The 27,903-nt window shown below is 49.9% G+C and overlaps 1 protein-coding gene across 1 annotated transcript in view; it reads right to left on the bottom strand.

Annotated features, from left to right (window-relative positions):
• IGF2R (insulin like growth factor 2 receptor) overlaps positions 1-27,682 on the bottom strand; it is a 102,565-nt gene extending 74,883 nt beyond the window's left edge. Inside the window, 2 exon segments of the mRNA XM_068984901.1 lie at positions 8,660-8,799; positions 27,510-27,682. Of these exon segments, the coding sequence (XP_068841002.1) occupies positions 8,660-8,799; positions 27,510-27,682 (313 nt within the window).
• Positions 27,683-27,903: the final 221 nt, after the last annotated feature.

The raw sequence follows: 27,903 nt of genomic DNA, 5'->3' as shown, positions 1-27,903 counted from the left end.
AAATGAACTCTAAAGGGATTAAAAGATATAAACATGAGAAACCAAATTCTCTTAATAAAATATATACATAGTTATCTTTTAAATCCTAATGCAGCAAAATATTGAAATCTCAAAAGCATTAACTACCCCCAAAAATTTTAAACTTGACTTTTATTAAGTTTAAAAGTTTACACTCATCAAAAAGTACCTTGAGGAAAACAGAAACAAATTATAAATTTGGTGATACATTGAGCTGGCAAAGAACTAGCATCAAGAATATATATACTCACACAAAAACAAAATCATTTTTTATAATTTTAGGAAAGAAAAGGAAACGAATGACCTCTGAGAGAAAACGCTGAGAGGAAAAAGGGGAAAGCCCACACCAAGTCATAGCATGGTGATTTCAATTTCAAAGGCAAAGAGAAAATTCTAAAGCTTCTAGAGGGAAAGAACTGATCACATGCGATAGATAACTTAATATGAAGTGGGCAAGACATGATCAGACAGAAGAAAAACATCTTCATAATACAAAGAGATGTTCAACATCACTGGTGATCAAGACCACATGGCATACCAAGCCCAGTCATTAGATGGACAAAAATTAAGCACCAAATGTCGGAGGAGAGACAGCCTAGAGCTCTCCTGTGTTGCAGGAGGAAGTATGAACTGGTTTAACCGGTACATAAGTTGTCATGGCACTGAGTCCTACCACTGAACATTCACATACCCTATTCCTTAGCTCGTCAACTCTTAGGTAAATACATAAACGAAAGCCACAAATAAATATATATATAACAAGACACGTGAAAGAATATCTCGTGTTCTTCACACTAGTGAAAACCTGGAAACAACTCAAATGCCCATCAAAAGAAGAGTGGATAAATTAACCCTGCTAGACCTACACAATACTACAACATAGGAATCAGAGGAATAAATCAGGGAAAGACAACAATACAGCTGTCTTTTAGCAATATGCTGTTACCACGTAAGCTCCCCCCAAACTACACATTGTATGATATACACTTTTTATTAAGTTAAAAAACACCACACAGCCAGACAGACTCTGACTACAGTGAGAGAGGAAAGAAAGGAAATGTTGGTATACAGGATGTGGGCAAATGATCACCTCCAGTGAAGAGAGACAGGAGCATGGAGACAGAGTGGTTATTGTCAAGGTCCTAGATTTTGTGAGAGAGGGGTTTCATTGCATTATCCAAAACAACTAATTTAAAAAACAAAATGGAAAAAAAAGATTAGTTCACAGACTAATGATGAGTGTCATGACCTCAGGATTACAACTGGTCTACTTTGATACCTACACCGGAGATCTTTAAGCAGGGGGAAAAGCAAAAAAAAAGAGGGGACGGGGTAAAAATTTTAAGACGCCAATGGAGAGGAGATAATAATGGCTTTCAGGCCCCATAGCACCAGACTTAACAGTACAGCGGTTCCCTGCCTTTCCTGTCTAAACCGCGGCAAAGGTTTGCCAGGATCGTTCTTCCGCTCCTAAAACTCCAGGAGATCGCTCTGAAAAATCTTTTTTTTTCCTCTCCAGACCCAACAGCCTCAGAGGCCTGAGGCGGCTCTGGGACCACGGACAGCGCCCCGCGGCTCCGCCCACTGTGGGCGTGGCCAGGGAAGCTGGTGACGGGGCGGGGCCTCCCGAGCCCCTGCAGCGCCGCGCTCCAGGAGACTCGGGGCGCAGGAGGTGGCGGGGCGGGCTCGGCCGGCAGGAGGCGGCGTGTGCAGCCGCCAGAAGGGGGCGCTTCCGGGCTGTGGCAGGGGGCGGGGGGAGCCCCCCACCTTAAAGACCCTCCCCCCGCGCCTCTGTCCCCCCCCCCGACGCGGCGGCCCCATCCGGCCCTGTGCCCAGAGCTCCCGGGGGCGCCTCATAACTGCTGGGCTCGCCCTGCGCGCAGACCAGACGGGCCCTGGCCTCGAGCCGAGACGGACCGGCCGAGCTCCGCGGCCGCGGCGCTGGGGACAGCGGCGTCCCTCAGCGTCAGGCCCCATCGGCACCGCACCCGCCCGCCAGTCCAGCCTGCCTGCCGCCCGCTCCTCCGCCTACTGGCCAGGACCGACTGCCCACCCCGGCACTCGGCGAGAGGCCGCGGTATATCGCGGCAGCGCCCCCGCGGCGGACTCCCGCGGCACCCCGGCCAGCCTGGCCGTCCTCCCCGGACGAAGGCCGGGCGAGGACTGCGGGGCGGCGGCCAGCACGCCAGGCCCACGGCCAGCTCCCGAGGACGGCGCCAAATGGGCTGGGCCACGCTCGCCGGGCCCGCCAGATCGCGCCGGGTCCTCCAGACCGCGCGCCGGGCCCGCCAGACCACGCTCTCCAGGCCGGGCGCGCCAGACCAGACCACACTGGCGGGGCCCCAGCAGACCAGACCGCGCCGGGTCCTCCAGGCCGCGCTCTCCAGGCCGGGTCCTCCAGACCGGGCTGCGCGCGCCGTGCCGGCCAGACCGCGGTCTCCCGGCAGGGCCCGCCAGACCAGGCCGCGTCCGCCCAGGCCCGCCAGGCCGCGCCGGGTCCTCCAGACCGCGCTCTCCAGGCCGGGTCCGCCAGACCGCGCCGGGTCCTCCAGACCGCGCGCTCGGCCAGCCGGACCGCGCCAGGCCCGCCAGACCGCGCGCGCCGGGTCCTCCAGACCACGCTTTCCAGGCCAGGTCCACCAGACCAGGCCGCGCGCGCTGGGCCCGCCAGACCAGCTCGCGCTCACCGGGCCCGCCAGATCGCGCCGGGTCCTCCGGACCGCGCCAGGCCGTGCGCGCCAGGCCCTCCAGACCACAGTCTCCAGGCCGGGTCCTCCAAACGAGGCCACGCGCGCCAGGCCCGCCAGACGGCGCTCTCCAGGCCGGGTCCGCCAGACCAGGCCGAGCTCTCCAGGCCAGGCCGCGCCGGGTCCTTCAGACCCTGCGCCCCGGGCCCGCCAGGCCGCGCTCGCCAGGGCCCGCCAGGCCGCGCCGGGTCCTCCAGGCCGCGCTCTCCAGGCCGGGTCCGCCAGACCAGGCCGAGCTCGCCCGGGCCCACCAGACCAGACAGCACTGGCGAGACCCCACCAGACTAGACCACGCCGGGTCCTCCAGGCCGCGCTCTCCAGGCCGGGTCCTCCAGACCAGGCCGCGCGTCCCGGGCCTGCCAGACCTGTCCGACCGCAGCCTCCAGGCCGAACCCCCCAGACCGAGCCGCGCTCGCCTGGGCCCGCCAGACCAAACCGCACTTGCCGAGCCCGCCAGGCATTGGCGGGTCCACCCGACCGCGGTCTCCAGGCCAGGGCCGCCAGACCACGCCGGGTCCGCCAGACCACGCGCTGGGCCCTCCAGACAGCGCTCTCCAGGCCGAGCCCTCCAGGCCGCGCTCGCCCGGGCCCGCCAGACCAGGCCGCGCTCACCCGGACCCGCCAGACCCGGCCACGCGCTACCGGCCAGGCCCCGCGAGGTCCTCCCGACCCTGCGCGCCAGGGCACCCGCCAGGCCACGCTCGCCCGAGCCCGTCAGACTCAGCCACGCTCTGCAGTCCGGGCCGCGCCGGGTCCTCCCGACCCTGCGCGCCAGGGCGCCCGTCCGGCAGCGCTCGCCCGCGCCCGCCAGCCCCGGCCACGCGCCGTCGGCCAGGCCGCGCCGGGTCCTGCAGACCCTGCGCGCCCGGCCGCGCTCACCAGAGTCCGCCCGATCAGGCCGCGCACAGGGCCTGCCGGGCCTCGCCTGCCGCCCTCGGCGCCCGCGGCCGAGCCCGGCCGAGCTCGCAACCCGACCTCGCTGAGGCTGCCCGGCCTGGCGACCGTGCCTCCGCCGGCGGCCGTGCCTCTGCCGGCGGCCATGCCTCTGCCGGCGGCCATGGGGCCCAGCACGCGGCCGCCGGGCCTTCTCAGCACCTTGCTCAGGGCCTGCCAGCCGGGCCGCTAGCCCTCTCCGACGTGCTCCAGCCAGGCCGCCCCCTGGCGGAACACGCCCCCTTCTGTTGTATCTTGTCTTTCGACGTGTACTGTTTCGCGTGTTCCTTCACCAAAAAGAGAACCCCCTGCGCAGCTCTCGCCTCTGCCTCCTGCCCCACCTTTCCGCTCCTCTTTCTATGAACACTCCAAAAGAGATTTCTACTCTGGCTCCTGCCCCCTCAGACCCTCCCTGCCTCTAGCCTTGACAGCCCCCATCCCCCCCCACCCCACCTCCCGGCACTGGCCGCCCCCCAACCCCGGAGCCATGTGATTCGCTGCTTTGTTTCAAGTCTTTGCTCAAATGTCACTTTCTCAGCAACACCCACCCTGCTGAATATTCCTGAACACACACTCCCAAGGCCCCCCGGCACTCCCGCCTTTCCCCCGTCTTTTCTACAGCATCCATCACAGTCTTAATATCCCACTTAGCCACTGTCTTTCTTGTGTGCCTCCTGCTCCACTAGAATGTAAGCTCCGTGAGAAAAGGGGTTTTTGTCTGTTTTGGTGACTGATTCATTCAAATATTTGTTACAAATCAATAAATGAGTATTAAGTGTTAGCTGTTTTTTAAAAAAAAATTTATATATATATATGTTATGATTTAGCCAAGTAAATCAGAATATACTACAATGTACTGAACTATCCCATGGTTAGGCTGTTTCGGCATATTCGCTACAATTTTCAATGCTACGAGGAATTTTTTTTTGTACAAAAGTCTATGTACAAAAGACGTTACAGGAATCTAAGTTTTTAAATGCAACAGATAATTCTAGACTATCAGGAGAGACTCTGAGATAAAAATATGAGTTATACCTAGAAGGCAACCAGGTATCACCAGGTATTATCTTATGTATCTAACAGAATTATATCATTTTTGAAAATGAAAGATACAAGGCACAAGAAGAAATGGTATTTTCACATGTTAAGAGACATGAAAGTCAATCTAGTGATCAGCTGGATTGCTGTTGTAGATTTCTGTGAATGCACACAGGAATCATTAAGTGCAACCTTAAGTTAGGAGTCAGTCTGCTTAGAGCAAACGAAGTCACATGACCAGCAACTGCAACTGAATTTCACATTCTGTCCTACCCCCAGGTCACCTATAAGAAGCCAGTCAGAACCAGGCTTTGGTGGTGAGTAACCTCACTTAACAGTGGGTCTGCTACCTTGATGAAAGGGGCTATAATAGCCTTCATGAAGTGGATACATAATTTTCAACCTCCAGAAAGATTAATTAAATGAAAATCATGGTATTAATATTAAAGCTGTTAGGAGGAATGTGAACATATTCAGTACTTTTATATACTTGTGATGTTCAATGTTACAACTAATTCAGAGGTTATAAACTAAGCAACTGATTCAGAACTGTGACAATATGAGAACAGCTAAGATAATTTCAGGCTTATCATATTTCTACATTTAAACTATTAAATTTATAAGAATTATTGTTAATCCTTACACTTTTATCGTCAGATCAGATTATCTGATGTACTTTAAACAGAAATCAAATGTATAAAATGCATAAATCATTGTAAAGTGTGATGAAAATGATTCAACTAGGTTGTAAATGGAACAAAATGGTTGTTCACTGACCCCATAAAAACGATTGCTAAACTCTGCTGGATTTATATATGTAACAATATCACTGGCCTAAGGAAGAACTAATACAGGATTTTTTTAAATCAAAAATAATGTAATATTATTTAGACCAAAGTTGAGGTTTTAATATTTGTAAGTACAAAAACTGCCCTATGGGCACTATAAAACTCACATCAACAATTATCTTCCCATAAGGGTTAGAGACAACCATCTTCCTATAGTCATATACGAATGTGCCCGTTTCTAGGCTCCCTGCCAGCATTCCGTGATTCAACCATTTAAATTTCTGCCAATGTGACTGAAGGAAAACTAGATTTCATTATTGCTTTGATTTGCATTTATGCCTGGCTTACTAATGAAGCTGAATTGACCATCTGGATTTCTTCTTTTGTGAATTGCCTGTTCTTAGAGACTTTGCCATTTTGCTCCTGCGTTGTTTTTCTTATCATTTATTAAGAGAAATTCCTACCTCCTTCAGATTATATTTCTATTTTACTAGGTTCCCCCCGCCAATGTTCTATTGTCTTTTTACTTTTAATTAATCCATAATCTCTGTAACACAATACAAAGGAGATGTCTAATATTGTTTCCTAGGAGATACATAGCTTAATTATATCCAAATTTCAGGTTATACATTCAGTTCTCCTATGTGTTTGGATCTGTTAAACTAGCTCTTCTTGTCTCTGATCTATTGGGAGCTCCAGTTTTTGCGGCCATTTTCCAAAATTCATGTTTGTCTCCCCTTTCTAGCAAACTGATGTTAGTTTCCAGCTGTCCTCTAAAAGCCAGGAGTTCAGGTTACCCACCAGAGTTCCCATATTAGCGCTATAACTGTCTGATGGGACGCTGTGATCGCAGAGTAAGAAGCCAAATAAGTCCACAGGCTCTGCAGTTGGCCCGTCAGCATTCAAATCCACAACCACGCAACCTCTGGCGACCTGCTTATCCATGTAGTGCTTCTGCTTTCTCCCTTCTAAAACGAGGGAAATGAGACCATCTACTTCAGAAGTTGATGAATGAATTAAATGAGGTACTTTTTACTTAGAACACCTGGCATGTAAGTGCACACCAAGTTTAGTGATTAGCTATAAAACTAAATTTATAAGAACAAATTTAGTTATTTCAACTGTATAACACACATGAGCAAAATGAGATCTGATTCAAGACGACCTGTGCTAACGTTCGCGTCGCTCTCACTCGCTCACACACGTGTGCTTTTGTGAGTTGAAGGGCAGGGCAATAACCGCCAGTGCTGAAAGCACACTCCATCTAGCATGCCATTCTCTCCCCCGGGGCAGGGGGGCGGGGGCGCTGAGGCCCCAGGAAAAGTATGTCATGTGTGTCTGGGAGTAAAATGAGATTAGAAACAGCTGTTTTATATCAGTGTCAACCGGTAACAACTCATCTTTTTTAACTCTCCCTTTCAACCAACCTCTCATAGTCCACCAGGCCCAGCTTTCTAAAAAACATTTTATCAGATCACCTCCCCCAATTACCGTCACAAAGAATTTATAACGGATCCACTATCTGCCCCAGAAAATACCAACTCTCCTGCCTGAGCTTTCGAAGCCTATCTAACTTGGTCATTCTCAAATTTTGTGCCAAGTTCATAAATCCGCCTCCTAGTGACTTGCGTGTGTCTGGTACCCATCTATGTTACACTCTACTGTGCTGCCGCAAACTAGAAGCACACTTTCACTAGCCAAAAATACTATAGCCCGTATTATAATAAAATCAAGAGGAAAACTACTTTCTTCTTCCTAAAAACCTAAGTAACACCAGCCAACAGGCCCACTTGGGGCCTCTCTCCCTGAGTTGTTCAAACTAAGAAACTGATGATCTCATTTGCACTTTTTTAAATTTGGCTGCCCTGGGTCTTAATTGTAGCATGCAAACTTGCCTCTCTGCCGAGGCATGCAGGCTCTAGCTCCCTGGCCAGGGGATTGAACCCAGGCCCCCTGCATTGGGAGTGAGGACTCTTAACCACAGGACCACCAGGAAAGCCCCACACATTTTTTAAAGTATTTCACAAAATAGTAAAATTTGGCCCCGGAGTTCAGAGCGAGCTGGTGCTTTCTCAGATCTCTGTCCTGGGCCCCAAATCCCTCTGACCACTGTTCCCAGTCTATACTGTCTCCATGTCGGGGGAGAAGGAAGCCAGGCAGACTCTGGAGCTCGACCAGCAGACCTCCCAGACCTCGCTCTTCTTTTTCTAAACATTACTTTCTAAAAAGCTCTTTCAAGTGTGCTTAGGAATTTGCGTTCAAGATGACAGATGGCGCTACCAAAGGAACCCGCCCCTCCCAACTCCAAAGCCGAGTCTCCTCTTCCTGGCGCCACACAGTCACCAGTCACGTGCCATGTCCACTTCACCCCGACCCGCACCATCAGACCTCATCCCCGAAAAGGCCCAGGTCGCAGGTCACCACGGACACCCACGCCACCACCGCCGAGGATACCTCCTGCTCTCACATCCGCCCCATGTCTCTTTACACATCTGCCCCTTTCACGCTCCATGTAATGTGGCGGGGCCATCAACCACGTGGACCCATTATCCTCCCAAAGGACAGGGATCCCAACCAAAAAAATAACAACAACCAGGGCCACTGGGCAAATAAAATAAGCCCTAGGAAAGAGGTCTGTGCTTTTTCCTCTGGGAGGAAGCCCTTAGGACCATTTAATTTTTAGGGGGAGCCCAAAGCCAGGGACCATCTACGACCCCATGTGAATACAGACTGCCTGAGACTCAAACCACCACAGCAGAAAGCAGAAAGATACAAGTGGGAAGGGAGTTGGGCACCAGAGGAAATGGGGGTGAAAGAGGGAGAAAAGGAAAGACAGGGTTTAAGAAAAAACAGGAGAAGGTAGAGCCATATAGGAAACATCCTTCTGTAGCAATAAACACAGAGGCACATCAATCTTCCTAACGACTGACTGCACCGCATCCGCTGGACGGGAGGAGCCTAACCCTGTCTCAGAGCAGACATTTACATTGCTACCACTTTGAATGCCTGTAAAAAGTAAAATATATATTATGGATCATAAGCTTATATAATTAAAGAGACAGCTTACATACATAGAGTCATTTTTGCAAAATCAGGATCCCGCACGTGTAGCAAGCTAACGGCAGTTTTACTTACCCACAGAATGAAAGCTGCCTGTCTTCAAGTCATGCATACAAACAGCACTTGATGGTCCACACTGGGCAATACCCATATTTCCACAGATGTTGATTTTATAAAGCATGTTATTTTTGGTATCCACTGCTTCCCATGTATAACTAGAAAGGAAGAAAAGCAATTTGTCACTGTCACTGATCTGCCAATAATTAAACTTCTCTCTAGTTTCATATTCAAGCCACATTCAAGCTTAAGACTACCATAACCTAGAAGATACACTTTCATTAGCCAAAAATACTAAAGTCAAACTATGTTAAGTTGAATAGAAGCCAGGGCAGAAACCACTAAATACCACCTCGATCTAGTTCAATCCGCCCTGAAGCAGCCTCAAGACTCCCTAAGCATTAAAATACTTAAAATTCTACCATTAATTTAAGAATACCAACTCAGATATTTAAGTAATTGCTCAAGAATTATGTTGAGTTTTAAGGCAGTGACCTTTCCAATCACCGTGGAATGCTGCAAAGCCAAATGTTTGTTTTTAATTTTGTTTATCTTATTTAAAAACTAGTTATAGCACGTGAGATAGTTCTGGTTCTGGTTTTACCTTTAATAGTTCAAACCCAAAGTGACACGATGAAGCTGTGCCATCAGGCGACAGATCCAAAATCAGACAAAATTAACTTTTGGTTGATTCACTACATGAAGTATTTTATATGCAATGAAACTCGCTGTCTGTTCAAACCTCTGGCAAAGTAGACACTGAGTAACTGTCCATGAACCGATCTGCATACTCGAGACAAAAATACAGCTGACCCTCGAACAACATGGATTTGAACTGCACGGGTCCACTTATACAGGAATTTTTTTCATTAAGTACTGTGCTGCCATATACCAAACGATACAAGGTATAGTTGCTGAATGCACAGATGCAGACTGTGGATACAGGGGGTGAACCGTTAAGCTGGATGGGAACTTTCAATAGGGGTGGGGAGGGCGGGGTGGGGTGTCGCACTCCTAATACCCGCACTGTTCAAGGGTCAACTATAACGTTTGTCAGTTTTCTCATAATAAGGCTTCTCAATTCTCCACTCTTCTCAGGGAGAATGCTGTGTCAATTTTGTAAAAATTTCCTCAATAAGGGTAGATAGGAAACGAGAGTAAATTAAAAGTTCCTCACAAAATGCAAAAGGTACATTAATGCAACGGTATTGTTGAAAGGACAGAAGATAAATCAGAATTCCTACCCTGGAATTGTGGAGGAACCGGGTGTGAGACCTTGAGGTTGCTAAGCCTGGAAACCACAAGTATGTGTCAGGAGCTTACCGTGGGCAGCACCAGCTTGACGGGAGAATACAGCCCCCATAGGACCAGTCCACTTACGGGCTCCCCTTCCACTGGGTGTCAGAGTGCTAACTTGGCACAAACCCCAGGCAACACACCCTTCCTTGCCCACGGGCAGTCTCCCCAAGAGCCCCGTCCTGCAATGAGGAACCCCAATAGGAAGGTTACTGGCAGACAAGGAGCCAGGTGTGCTCCTGAACCCAGATCTGGGGACCGATCAACGCCACCTGCCACCCAGATCTGGGCACCGATCAACGCCACCTGCCAGGAAACCAAGGACCTGGGCACACATCAGCACTCGGGCAGGGCTGTGAATGCTCCGCTGGGAGTTCTGACAGCCACTGAACTGCAAGGACCTGAAAAACAGGCTGGAGCGCTTTGGCAAGCACCGGCCTTGGGATGACACTGGACTCGGATGCAGTTACCGCTAAACTCAGCCCTCCTACCAGTAAGCAGCACCTTTTACCCCCCAAGTCCAGAGTTCCATGGCCCAAGAAAATGACCCAAGTAACACCAGGCACCAGCAAGTCATCTATTCAGGCCTGTTGCTTTTGACCTTCATAACCTTTCTTCATTCGCTTCACAAGTAAGTCTGAAATACTTAGTGAGGAGTACAGAAATGATCAAGCAATGATTATTCCAAAAACGCCCTGCCCTCTTGGAGTGTATATTCCAGGCCAGGACAGAAAATAAACAGGTAAGCAAATACACAGGAGAATTCCACCTTCTAGCACAAAACAGTAACAAAGTAACAGAAATGTGATTGGAATCCAGAAGAGTAACTGATCTCAAACTCAGGCTGACCTGAATGACAAAATGAGCAACCCAGGGGAAGATGTGGTGGGAAGGATATTCCAGCAGACTGACCAGTCATTCCGAGGTCCTATGGCAGGAATAAACTTAGCACACGGATGGAAAGGAAGGAAGGGCCCTGTGGCTGGAGCAAGGTGGACAGAGAGAGCAGCAGATGAGATCCAGGAGATGGGAACACCTGGTCACACAAATTAAAGGAACCAGTTTTGATTCTGAACTTGAAGCAAAAACAGGCTGCTCAAAGATCCAGACTATGGATCTTTCCTTAAAATTTTCAGCTAGTGTTGTTACGTGCAGAGTATTAGTAGACTTTTCTATTAAATACAGTTAATTAAGGCAAATTGTGAATCTCTTACTCAGGGCCCCTAAGTTTTTCCAGAATAGCAGACACCAAGTTTAAAGCACTGGCATCATTAAAGTGTTCCACAACATGAGAGCTGTGTGAAGGTATTTTAGAATGAGTGAATTGGTGGCAATCAGCTCTAAAGAAATGCACGTGGTGACTGAAAACACTACGCTTTTCTTAAAACAGAAACCCACTGCCATTTTTACAGAGGTGATAGTTAAATAAGGCAGATGTAAACAGCATGTGTGAGCGGAGCAGAAAAGAGAGGAGAGAGGGAAGTGGGGGGTGCTGTCCTGACGATCTGGCAATCAGAGTTCCTAGAAAGACGCTGCCCGAGTCCATCGTCTTTCTCTTCTCTACTTGTATTTCATATTTGCGTTCTGTCAAGATTAATCAAAATGATAAGTGGTTATGGGAGTAAGGAGGGGAGGGTGCTGTGAAAGTACTCGAGTGCTGGGTGTCTTCAAGGGTTTGACTGAACCACCAACACAAGGCAGCGACTCACAAACCTAAACTGCCGCTCTTGGGTGAAGAGTCCTCAGTCAGCACTTGAGAGGGTCCGATTCCAACAGACACGTCTGCTTTAAAACAGACACACACGCCCAACGCCTTGTATCGTTAGGAGCTCAGGAATGATTGTTCAGTTGAAATCATCGATCTGAAAACTCACGAAGCATATTCCAAAACCTATACTGTCAACTGCTGTGCCCCTTAGTTAAATTATCATCCTTAATAAACACGTTTTAAAGATTATTTCCCTAAATGTGAAAGTCAAATAAATATCCGTTAGCACTTGAGAGAACTACGCGTTTGGCACTAGATAATTCTAGCCTCCTTGCCAAGATTGAAAGGCAAACTACCAGAATGGCCGAGGCCGAAATCATTCTTTAAACTTATGCTGAAGTTTTAAAGCACTGTGATCGTATTTGAGAACGAGAGAATGGCTTCAGAAACAATAAAAGCACATAGACTAAATAAAATTTAATGAAATGTTAGAGGAATAATAATATTTTGTCCAAAAGTTTTCCACTAGAAAATTCTCTACATGAGGTGAACACATACAGCCAAAATGAGGAAACAGAACAGTAAGATTTATTTAAGAGCCAAGCAACTGAAACCATTCAGCTGAGATTCCCAGAAAAGTCTATATTCTACACTAAGCTTTTTGGGCTTACATAAATAAAGGCGGGGCGGGGGGAACTAACAGGAAAAAATGAGTCTAACGTGTCAGACCAAAGAGAAAAATGAGCTGTAATATTAAAATTTTAAACTTTTAGCAGGGAACAAACCATGGAAGAAAACATCTCCAAGTTGGGTGGAAATGTAGTCTTTATTCAGACAGATACACACACAAATGTTTGAAATATATTTGCTTTACAAGCATCGACTAGCATGCAGATAGTATAAAAGCCCAGTGGGCATCTTCACGAAACTCTTGACTCTCCCATCAGGCCAAGACTTCTATGAGACACCATGGTTCTAAGCTGTCCCCCATCTCATCTGTGAGAAACAGGATGCCAGAAGACGGAGCAGGAGAGCCCCAGGAAGTGTGTGGTCTTTGGAAAACAGCACTCAGAGGCCTCGCCCACTTTGGGGTCTTACAATCAGTTCCAATCCTGCGAGGAGACAGCCTAACCTCAGTTAGCAGCGCTCTTCTGGACACAAACCACCTGGACAAGAACCCTGGCTTCGAAAAGTAGCACACGCAAGCAAAATCCTTGCCATGCTACCTCTTTCTCCAGAGTATGAAACATCAGTAGCCAATGTCCCCCTCCCACTCTTGAAAACTCCCATGTTCACTTCAAAGCAAACCTGGCAATTAAACACACGGGTCTGCACGCAATGCCCTCCGGACCACATGGGCTGGCCCCTGCTGTTATCCTCAGCTCTGACACTAACCCTCCTGGCATTTCCCACCACCCACTGCTAGATCTTACGTGCCTGGTATCCCCCACTGCCCCGTGACTCAGGACAGGAGTGTCCTCCATCCCAGAATGACAGAGTGACATATACGTGGACAGAATCAACATATGCTGGCAGGCTGGGAAGGAAACCAGCCAGGGGAGCCCAGGTCCTGACGTCTGGACAGCAGGCCGCCCATGCACTGTACACGGTTACTCAACTCTCTCGAATTCCTCCACTTTAGAGCCAGACTCCACGGCTCAGAGACATGAAACCCCCTGTTCAATGTCACACAGCCATGAAATGACAACGCCAGGCACTAGCCCAGGCCCATCCCAGCCCCAAGGGTAAATGCTCACACTTAGATCAACTGCCTCATTTACCTGCAATTTTTTTTAAGTTTTTTTTTTAAACTTTTCAGAAGATATTTACTTTTAAGTACAACAGTGAAGCTAGCAAAGCATTCCAGGAGACTTTAGGAGCTTCAGTCTTGTCTCAATAGATGCCCCTGAAATGGCAGACCCCGAGTGCCGATTTCCAGAGTGAGTGAATGCACCTGAGCGTGGCCCCTGGGGAGAAGCTGTTGGTGGAGACTTCTGTGAAGATCCAGGCCACCCCACACCATACTGATCAAAAAAAGACACTTTTCTGAGCTCACTGTTAGTTGCTCAGTCACGTCCAGCTCTTTGCAACCCCATGGACTGTAGCCCCATGGACTGCAGCCCGTCAGGGACCTCTGTCCATGGGATTCTCCAAGCAGGAATACTAGAGAAGGTGGCCTTTCCCTTCTCCAGGGGATCTCAAACCTGGGTCTCAAACTGAATTCTGCGGCTGAGACAGGCCCTGGGGGTGGACGATTCATCTCATCAGATGAACTGAGGACACAGGCTGGGGTCCCTCAGTTCAAGAAAGCTTGAGACCATCTGCCCTTTACCATGATCCCATGGCCTCTGCCGAAACCACCCTGGACAACAGCAGTCAGTCTGCATCTGTTCCGAGGCCCGGAGGTTCCATTTTAATCTCATTTGGTTTACATTTCATAATATCCTGAAAACTGCTGGCACGCAACCAATTAGAAGATCACCAATTAGAAGGAAGCACACAACGAGCAGACCATCAACCGACCCAGAGACGGCAAGGTGTCCCTACCTTCCCAATACTGTCTCTGGGAAATGCCACACTGAGAGCCCAACCCAGTCAAAACGGGACCAAATCGGGGGCAGCAAGGAAGAAGCCGATCTAACTGGCCATCACAACTGCCTGGAGATCAGAAAGGTTCACGAACAGAAACAGAGCCATTTCTACCGAACGTGGTGCCAACGTCCGTGCAAAAGAGAGAAAGCAAAAGAAAAAGCCAGATGGCTATAACTGGACGACTCCTCTCAGCTATTTGACACTGGTGTCTTAGGACTCCTCTCCGGTGTTCTTGCCTGGAGAATCCCAGGGACGGGGGAGCCTGGTGGGCTGCTGTCTATGGGGTCGCAGAGAGTCGGACACGACTGAAGCGACTTAGCAGCAGCAGCAGCAGCAGCAAGCTTTCATATACATCACTGAATATCTGCAAAACTGTAACACTCTGCAAATACAATGTGGGGTTCTTTCTAATTCTTAAAACAGCTAACATCTAAACTGAAGTCTAGGACTTCCCTGATAATGCTGTGGATAAGAATTCACCTGCCAAGGCAGGAGATGTGAGTTCGATCCCTAGTCCGGGAAGACTCCACGTGCTGAGGAGCTGCAACTACGCCCGTGAGCTGCAACTACTGAAGTCCCTGCCTCTAGAGCCCGTGCTCAGCCACAAGAGAAGGCCCCGCGATGAGAAGCCCTTGCACCACAAGAAGAGCAGCCCCAGCTCACTGCAACTGGAGAAAAACCCGCACAAAGCAACCAGGACCCAGCAGAGCCAAAAACAGGTAAAATTTTTAAAAACAGATAAAACGAAGTACAGTTTAATTATAAAATGGAATGCCCAACACCTTAAAGGAAAAAAAAACAAATCTCAGAAAATTGAGTCCCTTCCCCTCCAACACAAAACAGCTCCATGAACCTTCATTCTGTCCATATTCTTTAGAGATCCTGGTTCCCTCACTCCCACAAGTCCTGGGGTTATGGTAATAATGCTCAAGTGGCCAAGAAACATTTGATGACTGGCCTACAATCATCAGTATATAAAGCAGATGAGAGGTACAATGGAACCAGCAGTAAAATTAACAAGTACGTGTGAATCTATAATTTGGTTTCCTTAAAAAAAAAAAAAAAGTTGGTGGTATACAAGTAAATTCATATAACATGGTCACTGGCTAGAGGACTGTTTTTCTAAATCTAGAGTGAGCAGCCAATACCAAATCTGGGGGACGAGGGGAATGCAGTGTCTTTCCAACCTGAACAGCGAAAAAAAAAAAATTTCTCTGCTTCTGGCCTACATCCAAGGGCTGTAACGAAACACTCAGGGAACATTTGGCTCACCACTGCCTCTTATCATTATCAGAGAGTTTCTCAGCTCATCCCTCCAGACCACCGACCCTCGAAAATCTGGAACGGTCTCCTAAAATAGCAAAGCGGGAGGATGGCGGGCAGAGGGGAGGGGTGGCAGGGGGAAAGGAAGGCAGGGTTTCCAAAATGCACATTTGCAGCAGAAATGTCAAGAGCATAATGTAACCCCTGTTGTCAATAACTCTCTGCTTCTGACACGATGAGAGAAGAATCTGATTTGGCACAAGGAATACGCACCCTGATCTGCAGGCGCTGGGGGGACACAAAAGTTTGATAGAGCATCGTGGCCAAAGCTTATATAGGAAGTACTTCACTTCCTATTCTAACAAACCCACAAAGCTGTGGATAAAGATACGAGGCCAGCAAAAAAAAAAAAAAAAAGGCAAGGAAATGCCAGACATTAATCTCTGGTTTTCCCTGTAGTGACACAGGGTCTGGGAGCAGGAAGCCAGTGGTCTGGAGAGTGATCACGCTGGAGGAGAGACTCCGGTGGCATGAGTGTGGAGGCGCCAGGGGGTCGGCAGGCACGGCTCTAACGCCAGCACCCTGAGTGTCCGGGAGAGGTCCCGAGAAGCCAAGGCAAGCCACGAAGTGCCAAGGAATGGGGAAGGAGCCCACACTCGTGGGCCTGAATCCCACCCCCACCCAGCTTTGGGGGACACACTTAAGCACTCAGAGCCTCACCTGCCAGTCTCCAAGAGTCATCCACCCCACAGCCACCACCAGGAAAACGAGACTGGAAATGTGGAGCTGTTGAGGGACTGTCACCTAAGCTCTCATCTGGATCAACAGCAGGACTCAAAGACGGGTTAAAAACTGAGTTGGCCTGGTTAAGTCCTTTCAAAAGGACTGTGACCTCACGACACTGCCAGGATGGGGGTGGGAGCCTGGTTTGGGGGCCAGCTCCACGGAGCTGATGAAGCTCAAGACAGAGAGTGGGGGGAGCTCAGAACACACACCTAGACACACGCACGCCAGCCACCTCCTGGGATCTCTCAGAACAGGACAGGCACTCAGGCCCACCCAAGCCCACACCACGCAGCCACCAGCTGCCACCAGGACAAAGGCCTGATGGATCGGACACCTGTGGAAAAGGACTGACACGGCTCTTCCTCAACGGGCTTCCAGGAACCTGTAGGCCACAGCCCTCTGCATCCGAGGTCTGCCTCCAAGGGCTGGCCGGTGCGCCCACTGCTGCACTTGCTGCGTTTTTGCTCCCAGCAACTCTACAGCCCCAGGACGCAGGCCAGGGTTTCAACCCTGCTCCATGAGGCCCCTTTTACAATCTAGGTACTTTCTTACTTTGTTCCTCAAACGCAAAACGAAGGCTTGAATTACAGGCTGAACCTCCTCCTTAATCATCACATGGATGTCGGAATTCAACTGCCTTTAACGTCGGCCCACAGCATAGAGATCAAGGTTTAAGGCTCAGTCCCCTCAGAGGCCATCACCAACGTCCCTCGAACCCTCAGGGACCCAGCACCCTGCCTTCAAAGCCTCTAGGACAAGAGAAAGGCTGCCTTCCTTTGTTTGGGGCGGGGGTAGGGGGGGCTGTGCCAGGTTCATTGCTGTGCAGACTCTTCTCTAGTTGCGGCGAGCAGGGCTTCCTCTTTGCTGTCCTGTAAAAGCTCTCTGCTTGTAGAGCACAGGTTTTAGGGCACTCACGCTTCAGGAGTTGCAGCTCCCGGGCTCCAGAGCACAGACTCAGTAGTGATGGGGGCATGGGCTTAGCTCCTCCTCGGCACATGGGATCAGCCTGGATTGGGGCTCGAACCCGTGTCTCCTGCCTTGGGAGGTGGATTCTTTACCACGGAGCCACCAGGGGAGCCCCCCGCCTTCCTACTTTCTGGGCAGTCAGCTCAGCTGGTTAGTTCGGATGGTGATGGGGCCACTACCCAGAGTGAGTTCTTCACAAAGGCCAGCGAGGCTGCCACAGGAGAACAGTCTCTGCTTTGAAGATTCTGGGGTCACAGGACTCAGAAACCCTACCACCCGCTGCTGGCAACAGGAAGCACAGGGCCACATCAGTGTCACCTTCATGCCGCCTGAAAGAACCGCGGCTCCACTGGCTCCCCACCCCTACCATGCACTTCCATGGAATGACCCCCAACACTGTCACAACCTCCACCCACTCTCCAGGCGGCCCCTACTTCTCCACCGCCACCCCCTCTGAAAACGGCAGCTCCATCCTTTCAGCTCAGTCCCTGTCCCCCCACACCACCCCACCCCACCCCACCTCCAGTCCTAGGCAGAGTCCATCAGCTCCATCTTCAAAGTCCCCAAAATCGAACCACTCTGCACCATGACCCTGGTCCAATCTGTTATAACCACTTACCTGGTCTGGCAAAAATCCCCCTCAGGCCGTCCCTACCCGAGGTCACTCCTGGGCTCAAAATCCTCCCAGGATCCCGCCTCCCTCAGAATAAAATCCAGAGTCATTCTTTTTTTTAATATTTTTTATTGAAATAGAGTTGATTTACAACATTGTGCCCATTTCTGCTGCACGGCAAAGGGATTCAGTTAAACACACGTACACACTCTCTTCCAGAGTCACTCTTGATGGACTACGGGACGTGGCCCCAGCCAACCCTCTCCGGAAATTCCCGTCTCCCACCCTCTTTCTTGCTCTTGCTGCACGTCGGCCCCGCTGCCACTTCCCAGCCGTGTCAGCCAGCATCCCAGCTGGAACACTTGATAACGTGATCCCTCTGCCTAGCACACCCTTCCCCGGGTCAGATGCGCAGGTGACCCCCTCGCTTCCTAAAAAAAAGCAAAAGCTCCCCCCCTATAGACAGGCCTGCGGACCCAGCACCCTCCATACAACAGCCCTGCCCCATACGCCTCTCCCCAGGCTCGCTCACTCACCGAAGCAGCTAACTCACCCGGCCTCCGCCAAAGGATGGACGCTCAAAAGCGGGGAGAGTGAGCCACGCGGGTTTCTCGCTTTGTTTGTGGTGAGTGACACTCCTCCGGCAGATGGCAGGCGGAGGGGTCTCAGAAGCTGCGAAGGGGTGACTCAGCGGGGACACATTCTTGTCACTTCTAAGAAGCCACCCTTCAGCACGTCCATGCTCATGGTTTGGGGTTTCTGTTTACAGGCCAGGGTGCTGGGGAGCGGCTTTCAGTACCAAACAAGTGTTTTGAAGGTGTCTAACTGGCTTTTGACTAGAGCGAGTCACCCAGATGGCGACAAACTAACGTTACAAGTCAACATCCGGTGGCTGGTCGGCTCCTGGACAAGCTCTCCACATGCACGCCTCGTGTTTATTCCCGCACACACGTACGTGGGAAGAACTGCACGCGACCCCATGGACTGTAGCCCGCCAGGCTCCTTTGTCCATGGGATTCTGCACACAGGAATGCTGGAGTGGGCTCCCATTCCCTTAAAGCACACAGGCTCTGATTTAAGAAGACCTCCCCGGCCACTGGCCGGCAAAGGCCAAGCTTCAGTGTCTCCATGTTCCTTCATCTTTCCCTGCTCCCTCTGTACCCCAAAACAAAACTCGAACTGATAACTTTCACGACCTCAGATTTCTTACATCTCTGAGCCCCAAAGTGAAGAGTGACACCTGCAAAATTGTACCCACCCCCTCGCCCTGGAGGAGGAAGCCACCCTCCAGAGATTCATGGAAGGATCTTAAAGCAACAACATAAAAATCCCACCCAAGGTCTCTGGCCCATCTGAAGGGCAAGCTTCATGCTCGCAGAACCCAGAGGGGCTAGGATCTTCCCCTCCACCCACCCCAGCTGTGGAGGATGCACACAGGCTGGCCCCTCGCGCTGGTTACCACGAGGACAGAAATAGGCGTGACGCACCACTCCAGGCACCTCAAAACCCCGCCTGTGGCAGCTGCTTCTTAAGTCATGCGGCACCATGAAGCTGGTGAAGGGCTCTCACAACGCTTCCCACTGGCCTGCATTCTTGAGCCCAATCCCCACCTACAGCAGACGCCCTGGAATCTAAGACCCACCCCTCCTCCAGGGAGACGGGGCTGAGCCCCTCCACAGCACTGACGCCCGTGCAGAAGTCCTCAGGGGCTTCAGGACCTTCTACCAAAAAACGAAATCAGGAGGCTCTCCCCCGCCCCCCGGGGTGGTAGGCCACCGCAGGAAGGAGGACAATGCCAAGAAAAAGGCAGGAAAGGGCCTGGAGCCACCCGACATATGGCACCTGGCACCCGCCCCAACCCCACACCTCCTATCAGCAAGCTCCTCCTTGTGTAAGCAAACTTAGCTGGGCTTTCTGCTACTCGGGAGCTGGAGGAATCTTGAAGGATGGAGCCTCCGAACCGCAGAAGCCTGGATGCAAACTAGACCCTGAGAATCACACAGCCCCGTGGTTTTAAAACTTTAAATGATGGAAACACTTCTTACTCAAAAGAACTTTCCCATGGAGTGCCAATGTATAGGATGGATGAAAAAGAAATGCCCTCGTGTTGAGGCAAAAAGCCCCTGGACACTGAGAGAACCAGGGGGGTGCAGAGGAACCAGCTAAAAATATCACTGATCTGACGCACAGAGCCCTAACTTGCAGAAAGAAAGCAATCACCGCCACCACCGTTTATGACCACTAAGGATGGCTGGGCACCTAGACACACTCTGGTTCTCACACTACCCTAAAAACGTGATTAGCACCCTGATTTGACACAGAAGAAAATCAAAACCTCAGAAGGTCAGTTAACTGGCCCACGAGGCTTTCCAACTAGTAAAGAGGAGAGAGAGTCCCCATTCAAAAGCAGGGCAGTGACCTCCAAAACTCCACTCCCAGCCCTCCTGAGGAGGAAACTGAGACGCAGAGGAAAGAGGTGACTGGCCCCCGCCAACTCAGAAATCCAGCTCTGCGGATTCCAGCTACAGGCAGAACACACTGTCCTCTGCCAGCGGCCGTCAACGAGGGCCCAACAGCTGTCTCCGAGCAGGAACAGGGCTGGGAGTGATGTTGAGGAGGACAGAAAAGCACCTAAGACCAGCCACAGGGACACACCAGCCAGAGGAACGCCCTGCCCATCCCCCGGCCTCCCCCCAGCAACTTGCAGCCAAGCTTCAACAACTGCTCCCAGCTCCATCCTGCACAGCTGCGCAAAAAGAGGCCACAAACGTCCCAGCGGAGGCTCGACGCAAAGAGCACAATCAAGAGGCACCAGCCGTCGCAAGGGCACCCACACCATGAAAATGAGATGGCAAATGCCCACAGACACTGGGCCCAAGCAAAGAGCAATTCACAGAGGAAGCCGAGGAGAGCTTTACGTCTTCCAAGGGATGAGGGAAGTCGTGGCAACCATGAAGAGGCAGCTGTGAGTATGCATCAACTCCAGACCCTGCTGGAATGTTTCTAAGAAACGGAAAAATGTTGAAGAGCTCACAAACAACAGAAGAACTGCTAGGCTGGGAAACAGGACAGAAGCCATTCTTCTGGAACCCTGCCCACAGTGGTAGTCAGATACAAAGTATAAACGCCAGACCAAGCAGGTCGGAGTATATGTTACAATAAAGAAAGGCTGAACAGCACAATAAGGAAACTTTGACACAAAGAGAGAACCTTTTTTTCCCAAACACACAGAACACCCAACTCAAGAAGGTTCTAGGCCACAATTTCACACTTTTACTGCCCACATGAGGGGGAAATTCCATTTACCTAGAGAACAAAAGATTTTTAAAAACTGGTGGATCCAAGAAATTCAAATAGTTAGCATTTCTGGGTATAAGAAGAAAATATTTAGAACTGAAGGATGAAAAATCTATGTATCAAAACCCATAAGTAGCATAATACTCAAGACAAAGAAACACAGAACTTTAAATTCATAGTTTAGTCATGCAAGCTGATTTAAAAGATCAAAGCTTTCAATTTAAATTAGGGGGAAAAAAGAAGATAAACAACAAAATCCTAGTGTATAGCATAGGAAACTACAGTCAATATCCTGTGATAAACCAAACGGAAAAGACGACGAAAAAGAACATGCAGGTATAACTGAATCACTTTGTTGTGAAGCAGAAATTAACATAATACTGTAAGTCAACTCTACTGCACTGAAAGAAATTTTTTTAAGAAAAAAATTTTTTAAGAAAAATTAGAAAAAAATTTTAAAGAAATTTTTTAAAGTTAACAGAGAGCATAAATAAAATAAAAATTAATGGTGACAAAGATGGTAAAATAAATATTAGTTCTTTTGAAAAGACTAAAAAGACTAGAAAAATCTTTAGTAAACCTAATTAAGGGGAAAAATACATAAATTAACATCAGGAATTTTTTTAATTTACCTACAGATTCAAAAGGTATTTCCAAAAGCATAAGAGTAAATGCTACATATTTATATGTGAATACATAATTTAAATGACAATTTCCTAGAAAAATACAGATTATCAAAACTTGCTCAAGAAAAAGTACAGAATCTGAGTAAACAGACAAAACTGAAACAGTAATCAAAACTCCTCTTCCACTACATTCTATCTCCACAAAGGCACAAGGCCCAGACAGTTTTACTACTGAGTTCTACCAAAATTTAAGGAACAGAAATTGTCCATCCTATACAAAAACTATTCTGTATCATACAATATACTAAAAACTAACTGGCTCTTCCCACAAAGCAAAACATTCTTGATACTGAACTCATCCAAGAATAATACAGCAAGAAGCTGCAGCCTGAACTCACTTAAAAACTCAGTTGCAAGCTTCCTATATAAAACATCAGGAAATGGGGGGGGGGGCGGTGTGCTCAGTCATGTCGGACTCCTTGTCGCCCCACAGACTGTAGCCCACCAGGTTCCACTGTCCATGGAATTTTCCAGGCAAGAATACCAAAGTGGGTTGCCATTTCCTTCTCCAGGGGAGCTTCCCAACCCAGGGATTGAACCTGCATCTCCTGCATTGGCAGACAGATTCTTTACCACTGATCTACCTGGGAAGACAGGGTGCTCTTAACACCCCACAATGCAAAGGACAGACCCCACAATGCAAAGGACAGACCCCACAACAAATATTTATTCAGGCCAAATGTCAAATGTCCTAAGGCTAAGAAACCTCGGTACAAAGACTTCATAGGCTACAAAAAGCCTGATTTAAAAGAAAAAAAAAAAAGGTAAATTGAAGCTCATCAAAATTAAGAAATACCTGGTTTTCAAAGGACATATTAACGGGGGGAAAAAAAAAAAGCAATCCAAAGACTGGGGGGAAAATACACACTATACAGACCTGAGGAAGGACCTGACTCCAAAAAACGTAAAGAACTCTTGAAACACAAGTGTTCAGGGATGAGGGGCAGGAGATTTTTTTGAGAATCACAACAAAAGATATTCAAGCGGTCAATAAGCACATGAAAGACGTTCAACCTCATGAGGCATCCAAATAAATACAAAAAAAGATGTTCAACGTCATGAGTCAGCAGGGATATGAAAATTAAAACCATACTGAGATACCACTACAAACCTACCAGGATGGCTAAAATTAAAAAGACTGATAAGACCAAGTGCTGACAAGGATGTAGAAACACCAGAACTCTGACACCGATGATGGAGATGCAACGTGGACAACCACTTCAGAAGTCAGTTTGCAGCTCCCATAAATCAACCCTCACTCCCCAGCCACTGAAGAATCTCACTCCTAGGTATCTATCCAAAAATAGAGCGTATGTCCACACAAAATCTTGTACATGAATATTTACTACAGCTTTATTCATAACAGCCCAAAAAACTAGTAACATCTAGATTAGTCTTGGGTCAAAAAAAAAAATCATAACTTAGATTACACATTACTTAAAATTAACAAAAGAAATTCAAACGTTTAATAAAATAAAATTAGCAAAAGGGGAGCAGCGGTGGCCACCAGTCCTCTGGATCCAGAGCTGTCCAGATAGTGCTGTCTCCACTCTAACCCCTCCCAGTTTTCCCCTCTACTTAAGAAATGTCGATGGATCACTTGGAGAATAAATGAGTCCTTTGTCACCTTGCCAGGATTAAAGGTGAGGAGACACCATTAACAAGAATTCAGGCCTCTGTCCCTCACTGGTCATGATTCAGCTATGCGGAAAATACAAAGCACTCACAGGTATATCCGATCTCAGCTACCTCCACCTCCATGACCAGTGGGGTCACTGCCAAGAGGGCTCCTGGCTGGGACAATTAAAAAAAGGCGGGGGGGGGGGGGAGCAGAAAAAGAACAGTATCTGCAAAATAATGAGTTACTTTCTTCCATCAGCCCCAGTTCTGCGACTGTCGTGAATTCTCTCTTCCCAGCACAGCACAGTTACACATGCCAAGATCAAAATAAAGATGAGACATCTAAATGATTTCACTCAACCCCATCTTTTAAAACTCCCTCTGTGAAACATTGATAAAAGATATGAAGCCCAATCAGGAGTTCATTCCCTGGGACTATTGTCAGGATGATGGTCTAAGAATTAAACCATGTGTCTACCCACAGTTAATAATCTTGGGCTACACACACACTTATTGTTGCAAGAAACATATACACACAAGTGGATGTGATCCAGGTTCAACATGTGGCCCAAATTAGGCATATAAGCACTGTTCCTTCGGAAAAATCGCAGGGAAAAAAATGTCTCCTTAGAGACATCAACTAAACCAACCTCAGCTCCCAGCTGGCTTCATTACTCTCTTGTCCTCAATTTAAAAAAAAAAAAAGTTGCAGCATTTATACAGAAACAATTGGGGGAAAGCTTGTTCTAAATACACTTTAAGGTACTTAACTACTTAAAACAGCCCAAAGCATTATTTTATAACTCGTATAAACTGTTAAGCCTTCACTCATTAAGAATGTTGTTAACACCAAAATAAAGGGTAGAAAGTCACCCATTACCACGCAAGTGTAGAACGGCCTTTTACAAAGTATATCTCGTACGGAAGAGGGTGAAGCTGTGGACAAGCAGAGGGCCTTCTGGTCTCTTCGGGTGACTCTTCACGGCCTCTGGCCTCTGCCCCCGACCTCCTGTCCCCGCAGACCCTGCCCCCCGACCTCTGCACATCCCACACAGCTCAGCACTCCGCGCCCCAGCCCTGCCGTGCCGTGCCTGCCAGACCCAGTGGCAGCCACGGTGGCCTCTGGATTCCAGTGCTTTCTCTCCACCACACACCACCTCCCAAGAAACAGCCGAGGGATTAAAAACCTCCGACTTCTTCCACAGTGCAGGACTCGCCGGGCGCATCCATCCTCATGAAGCTTCTAGAATGCACAACTGAGGCTCTCCGAAGGACATGCGCTCAAAGTGCTGGGAGAGCAGATACACTCTGGGCGGCTGGCCGTCGTCATCCCTGCTTTGCAGCGCACGGCTAAAGATGCTAAAGCCGCTGCGGGCACAGTCTCTTCTCGGCTGCCTTCATCCCTTCTGCTAACGAGCCACTTGGGGACGACCCCTGCCCACCACACTCACCCCAGGAGGGGTCTGGGCCACACGGGTGCCCTGCAGGCCTCCCTGAAGTGGGCCCCAACTTCCCTCCTGTTGGTTCTAAGGGGCCATAGGCAAAAGGTACCCTCCCGGGGTCTAGAGAGCTGGACTTGGGAGGAGAGGCAGCTGCCCCACACATCAACCCCCCTTTCCAGTGACTGTGAGACCTGCCTGCCAGGGTTCCTGTGGCCGCCAGAAGGTGTCTAGGCACCCCAAACCTGCAAGAGGGGAGCTAGGGACTACACGGGGCACCAAACCACCAGGAACCGGGAGAGTCTTCCATGGAATAACATGTTCCTCGTTACCAGCAACCAATTTGCAGACATTTGGAATGTGACCCTGTGTCCGTGGGGACCGCTGCCACCGACAAGCGGCACAAACTTCTGCAAGAGCAGAAGTCTGCTCTTCACACTCACAGGAAGGCCTGGGCAGCTATTTACGGATGGACGCCCAGGGCTGGAAGAAAAGGCCGCCAAAAACAGCCTGCTTCAGGGCTACTCGGTAGAATTTTTCAAAGTGGACTTAAAAGACATGATCAGCCCACATTCCCATTCAAATATGTGCTACAGTGAAGGAACTTTTAGGCAGTCTGATTTCATTCAAGAAAAGATTTTTTTTTTAACCCCTTTCCCTAAAGGGGGAAAAAAAATGTTTTCAGTATTTAAGCCAATGTGTGCATTTGAAACAGGAAAAAACAAAACAAATTTCAACTTTCAGGGAGTGGGTCTGAAGTAGAGACTGTTAAACGCGGCTCTAGAGAAGTCTGAATGTGAAACCACAGAGCAGTAACGGGAGAGAAACGTGCCGAAGCCCACCCAGCTGCAACCTGGCTGGGGCTGCAGTCCTCAGAAGCCTGGCAGAAAGGACCTGTCCTAAGACCTCAGAAGGTACATGCTAAAAACATGCAAGTCCCCTCAGGACACTGTCAAGCAGTTGCTAAGTCAGGCCCACGTGTGACCATGAGGAGAGGCATTTCAAGATACAACGGCCATTTTCTACTGGACCAAGAGGCCAAGTTCCATCTGGAGATGAGTTTGTGAACCACGGTCCAGGTGCTAGGATGACTACCCTAAAGCAAAAGCAAGAATCCCCTGCAGCAGCTCCAGAGTAGGGGTCTGCCCTTGAGGCCAACTTTATTAAGAAATCAATTCCAATCGGCCAGCAACCAAGACTTTAACACCGCTAGGCCAAGCTGAGCTAATTTCTCATGGATGCGTATGGTTACAGCAGCCATTACCCCAAAAACGTCCTCCTTTAAAGATCAGTCACAGCCTGACCTTGGGTCAGTGACTGTGGCTTTTCACTGTAACAGGGGGCTTCTATGAGTAACTATGTATCTTAGGGCAGTTAACTGGCCTATAAACTAATGAGCAGTTAACTCTCCCTCGGGCCCCCAATACCTTTCCAAAAAAGGACAAAGAATATGGGCCTTTCCGCTTCCACTGTGCGTTCAGCCTCACTCTCCTCAGAGTAATAATTTCTGCAGCTTCTCAATTCGGGGGTAATAAGACCATCTGCAATGCAAAGGAAGACTAAGAACCCCATACACCTCACCGTAAGCTCAAAATTCAGCTCCAAGTGGGCTACACTTCGCTTCATTCTGAGAGGTAACTTGCTAGCGCCAGGGATAATTGCTGACTTCTTTGTCCACGACTCTTTCAGAACTTCACCCCTTTTTCACCAAGGTTTAAAAAATTAAATAAAAGCTGTATTTTCCATCATCCTAAACAGTCCAGAGAAGGTTAGAAAAATACATGGAATTGGCAGTTCCCCAACCCCGGGACTCCCAGCCACGGCAGGACACTTAACAGTCCTCACTGGGACCAACGATTATACAGTCATGGTTCCCAAAGCAAAAGACTCCACTAGAATAATCCACCCGGAGACAATGACATCATGCGAACAACGAGACAGGAAGTTCAGCTCGCAGAAGTGAAGGGTGAAGTCTCGAAAGCCAATATTGAATGACCACTCTCCATTCCCCCGTTAAAAAAAAAAAAAAAAAGTCAACTTCTGCAGATAAAGCTACTTTACAAATGGAAAACCCACATGGAGGAAATCAATCAGCAAATGAAACCAAACCCCCCCCCCCGCCCCAACCCCACGGCCGTTCCTACGGGTGAGTCTGTCCACCTTAAGGGGCGCATCTGAAGCCCCGCTGGTGGAACTTTGGGGGAAACGCGGAGTGGGAACAAAGCGAAGCCGGGGATTCCTGCGTCCTCCCAACTTTTTCGCAGGCGCACCGCTGGGCGTGAGGGCGCCCGCAGGGTGTCACCCGGCCGCTCGCACGCACGCAAAGCCGCCCCGGACTTGGTGACAGCCACAAGTGGCCGGACGGCGGATCCCGGGCCAGCGCGGGCCAGGGGCCCCCCACCCCCTGCCCGTGGGCACCGATGACCCCCGGGTCTCTTATCCTTCGCCGGCACGGCGGCAACTTTCCGTCGGGGACGTGCAGACCCAAGGAGAAGACTCGGGGACCCCGGCCCCTCCCCCGGGGACGTTCCCTGAACCCCCATCCCGCCCGCCGCGCGCTGGGGCACCGCGACCGAAGCCCGTGCCCCGGCGAGCCACCCACCTGCACAGCTCTGGGAACTCGGCGCCGTGGGTGCCCGCGGCCCCGGGAAGCCAGCCCGGCGGCAGCAGCAGCAGCAGCAGCAGCAGCTGCAGCTGCAGTAGGAGCGGGCACCGCGGCGGGCGCCCGGCGGGCGCGGGCCCCAGGTGCGAGCTCCGGCCGGCGGCCGCCTCCATCGCGCCGGGCCCGGGCTGTGCGTCCGGAGCCGGGCGAGCGGCGCGCGGCGGCCGGGGGCGGCGGCCGGGACACGGGTGTGCAGCCAGGGCGGCAGGGGGAGACGGACAGGAGCGCGAGGAGCTAGGGACGAGCCGGGGGAGCTCGAGGGGCGCGCGGCTCTTCTGGGCTCGGCGGCGGCCCCGGGGCCTGTCACGTGACCGCCGGTCGGCCCCGGTCCCGC

Source organism: Capricornis sumatraensis, chromosome 13, assembly GCF_032405125.1.
Source record: "Capricornis sumatraensis isolate serow.1 chromosome 13, serow.2, whole genome shotgun sequence".
NCBI lineage: Eukaryota > Metazoa > Chordata > Mammalia > Artiodactyla > Bovidae > Capricornis > Capricornis sumatraensis.
Note: the sequence above shows the minus strand (reverse complement) of the source record. Positions and strands in the feature narration are given on the sequence as shown.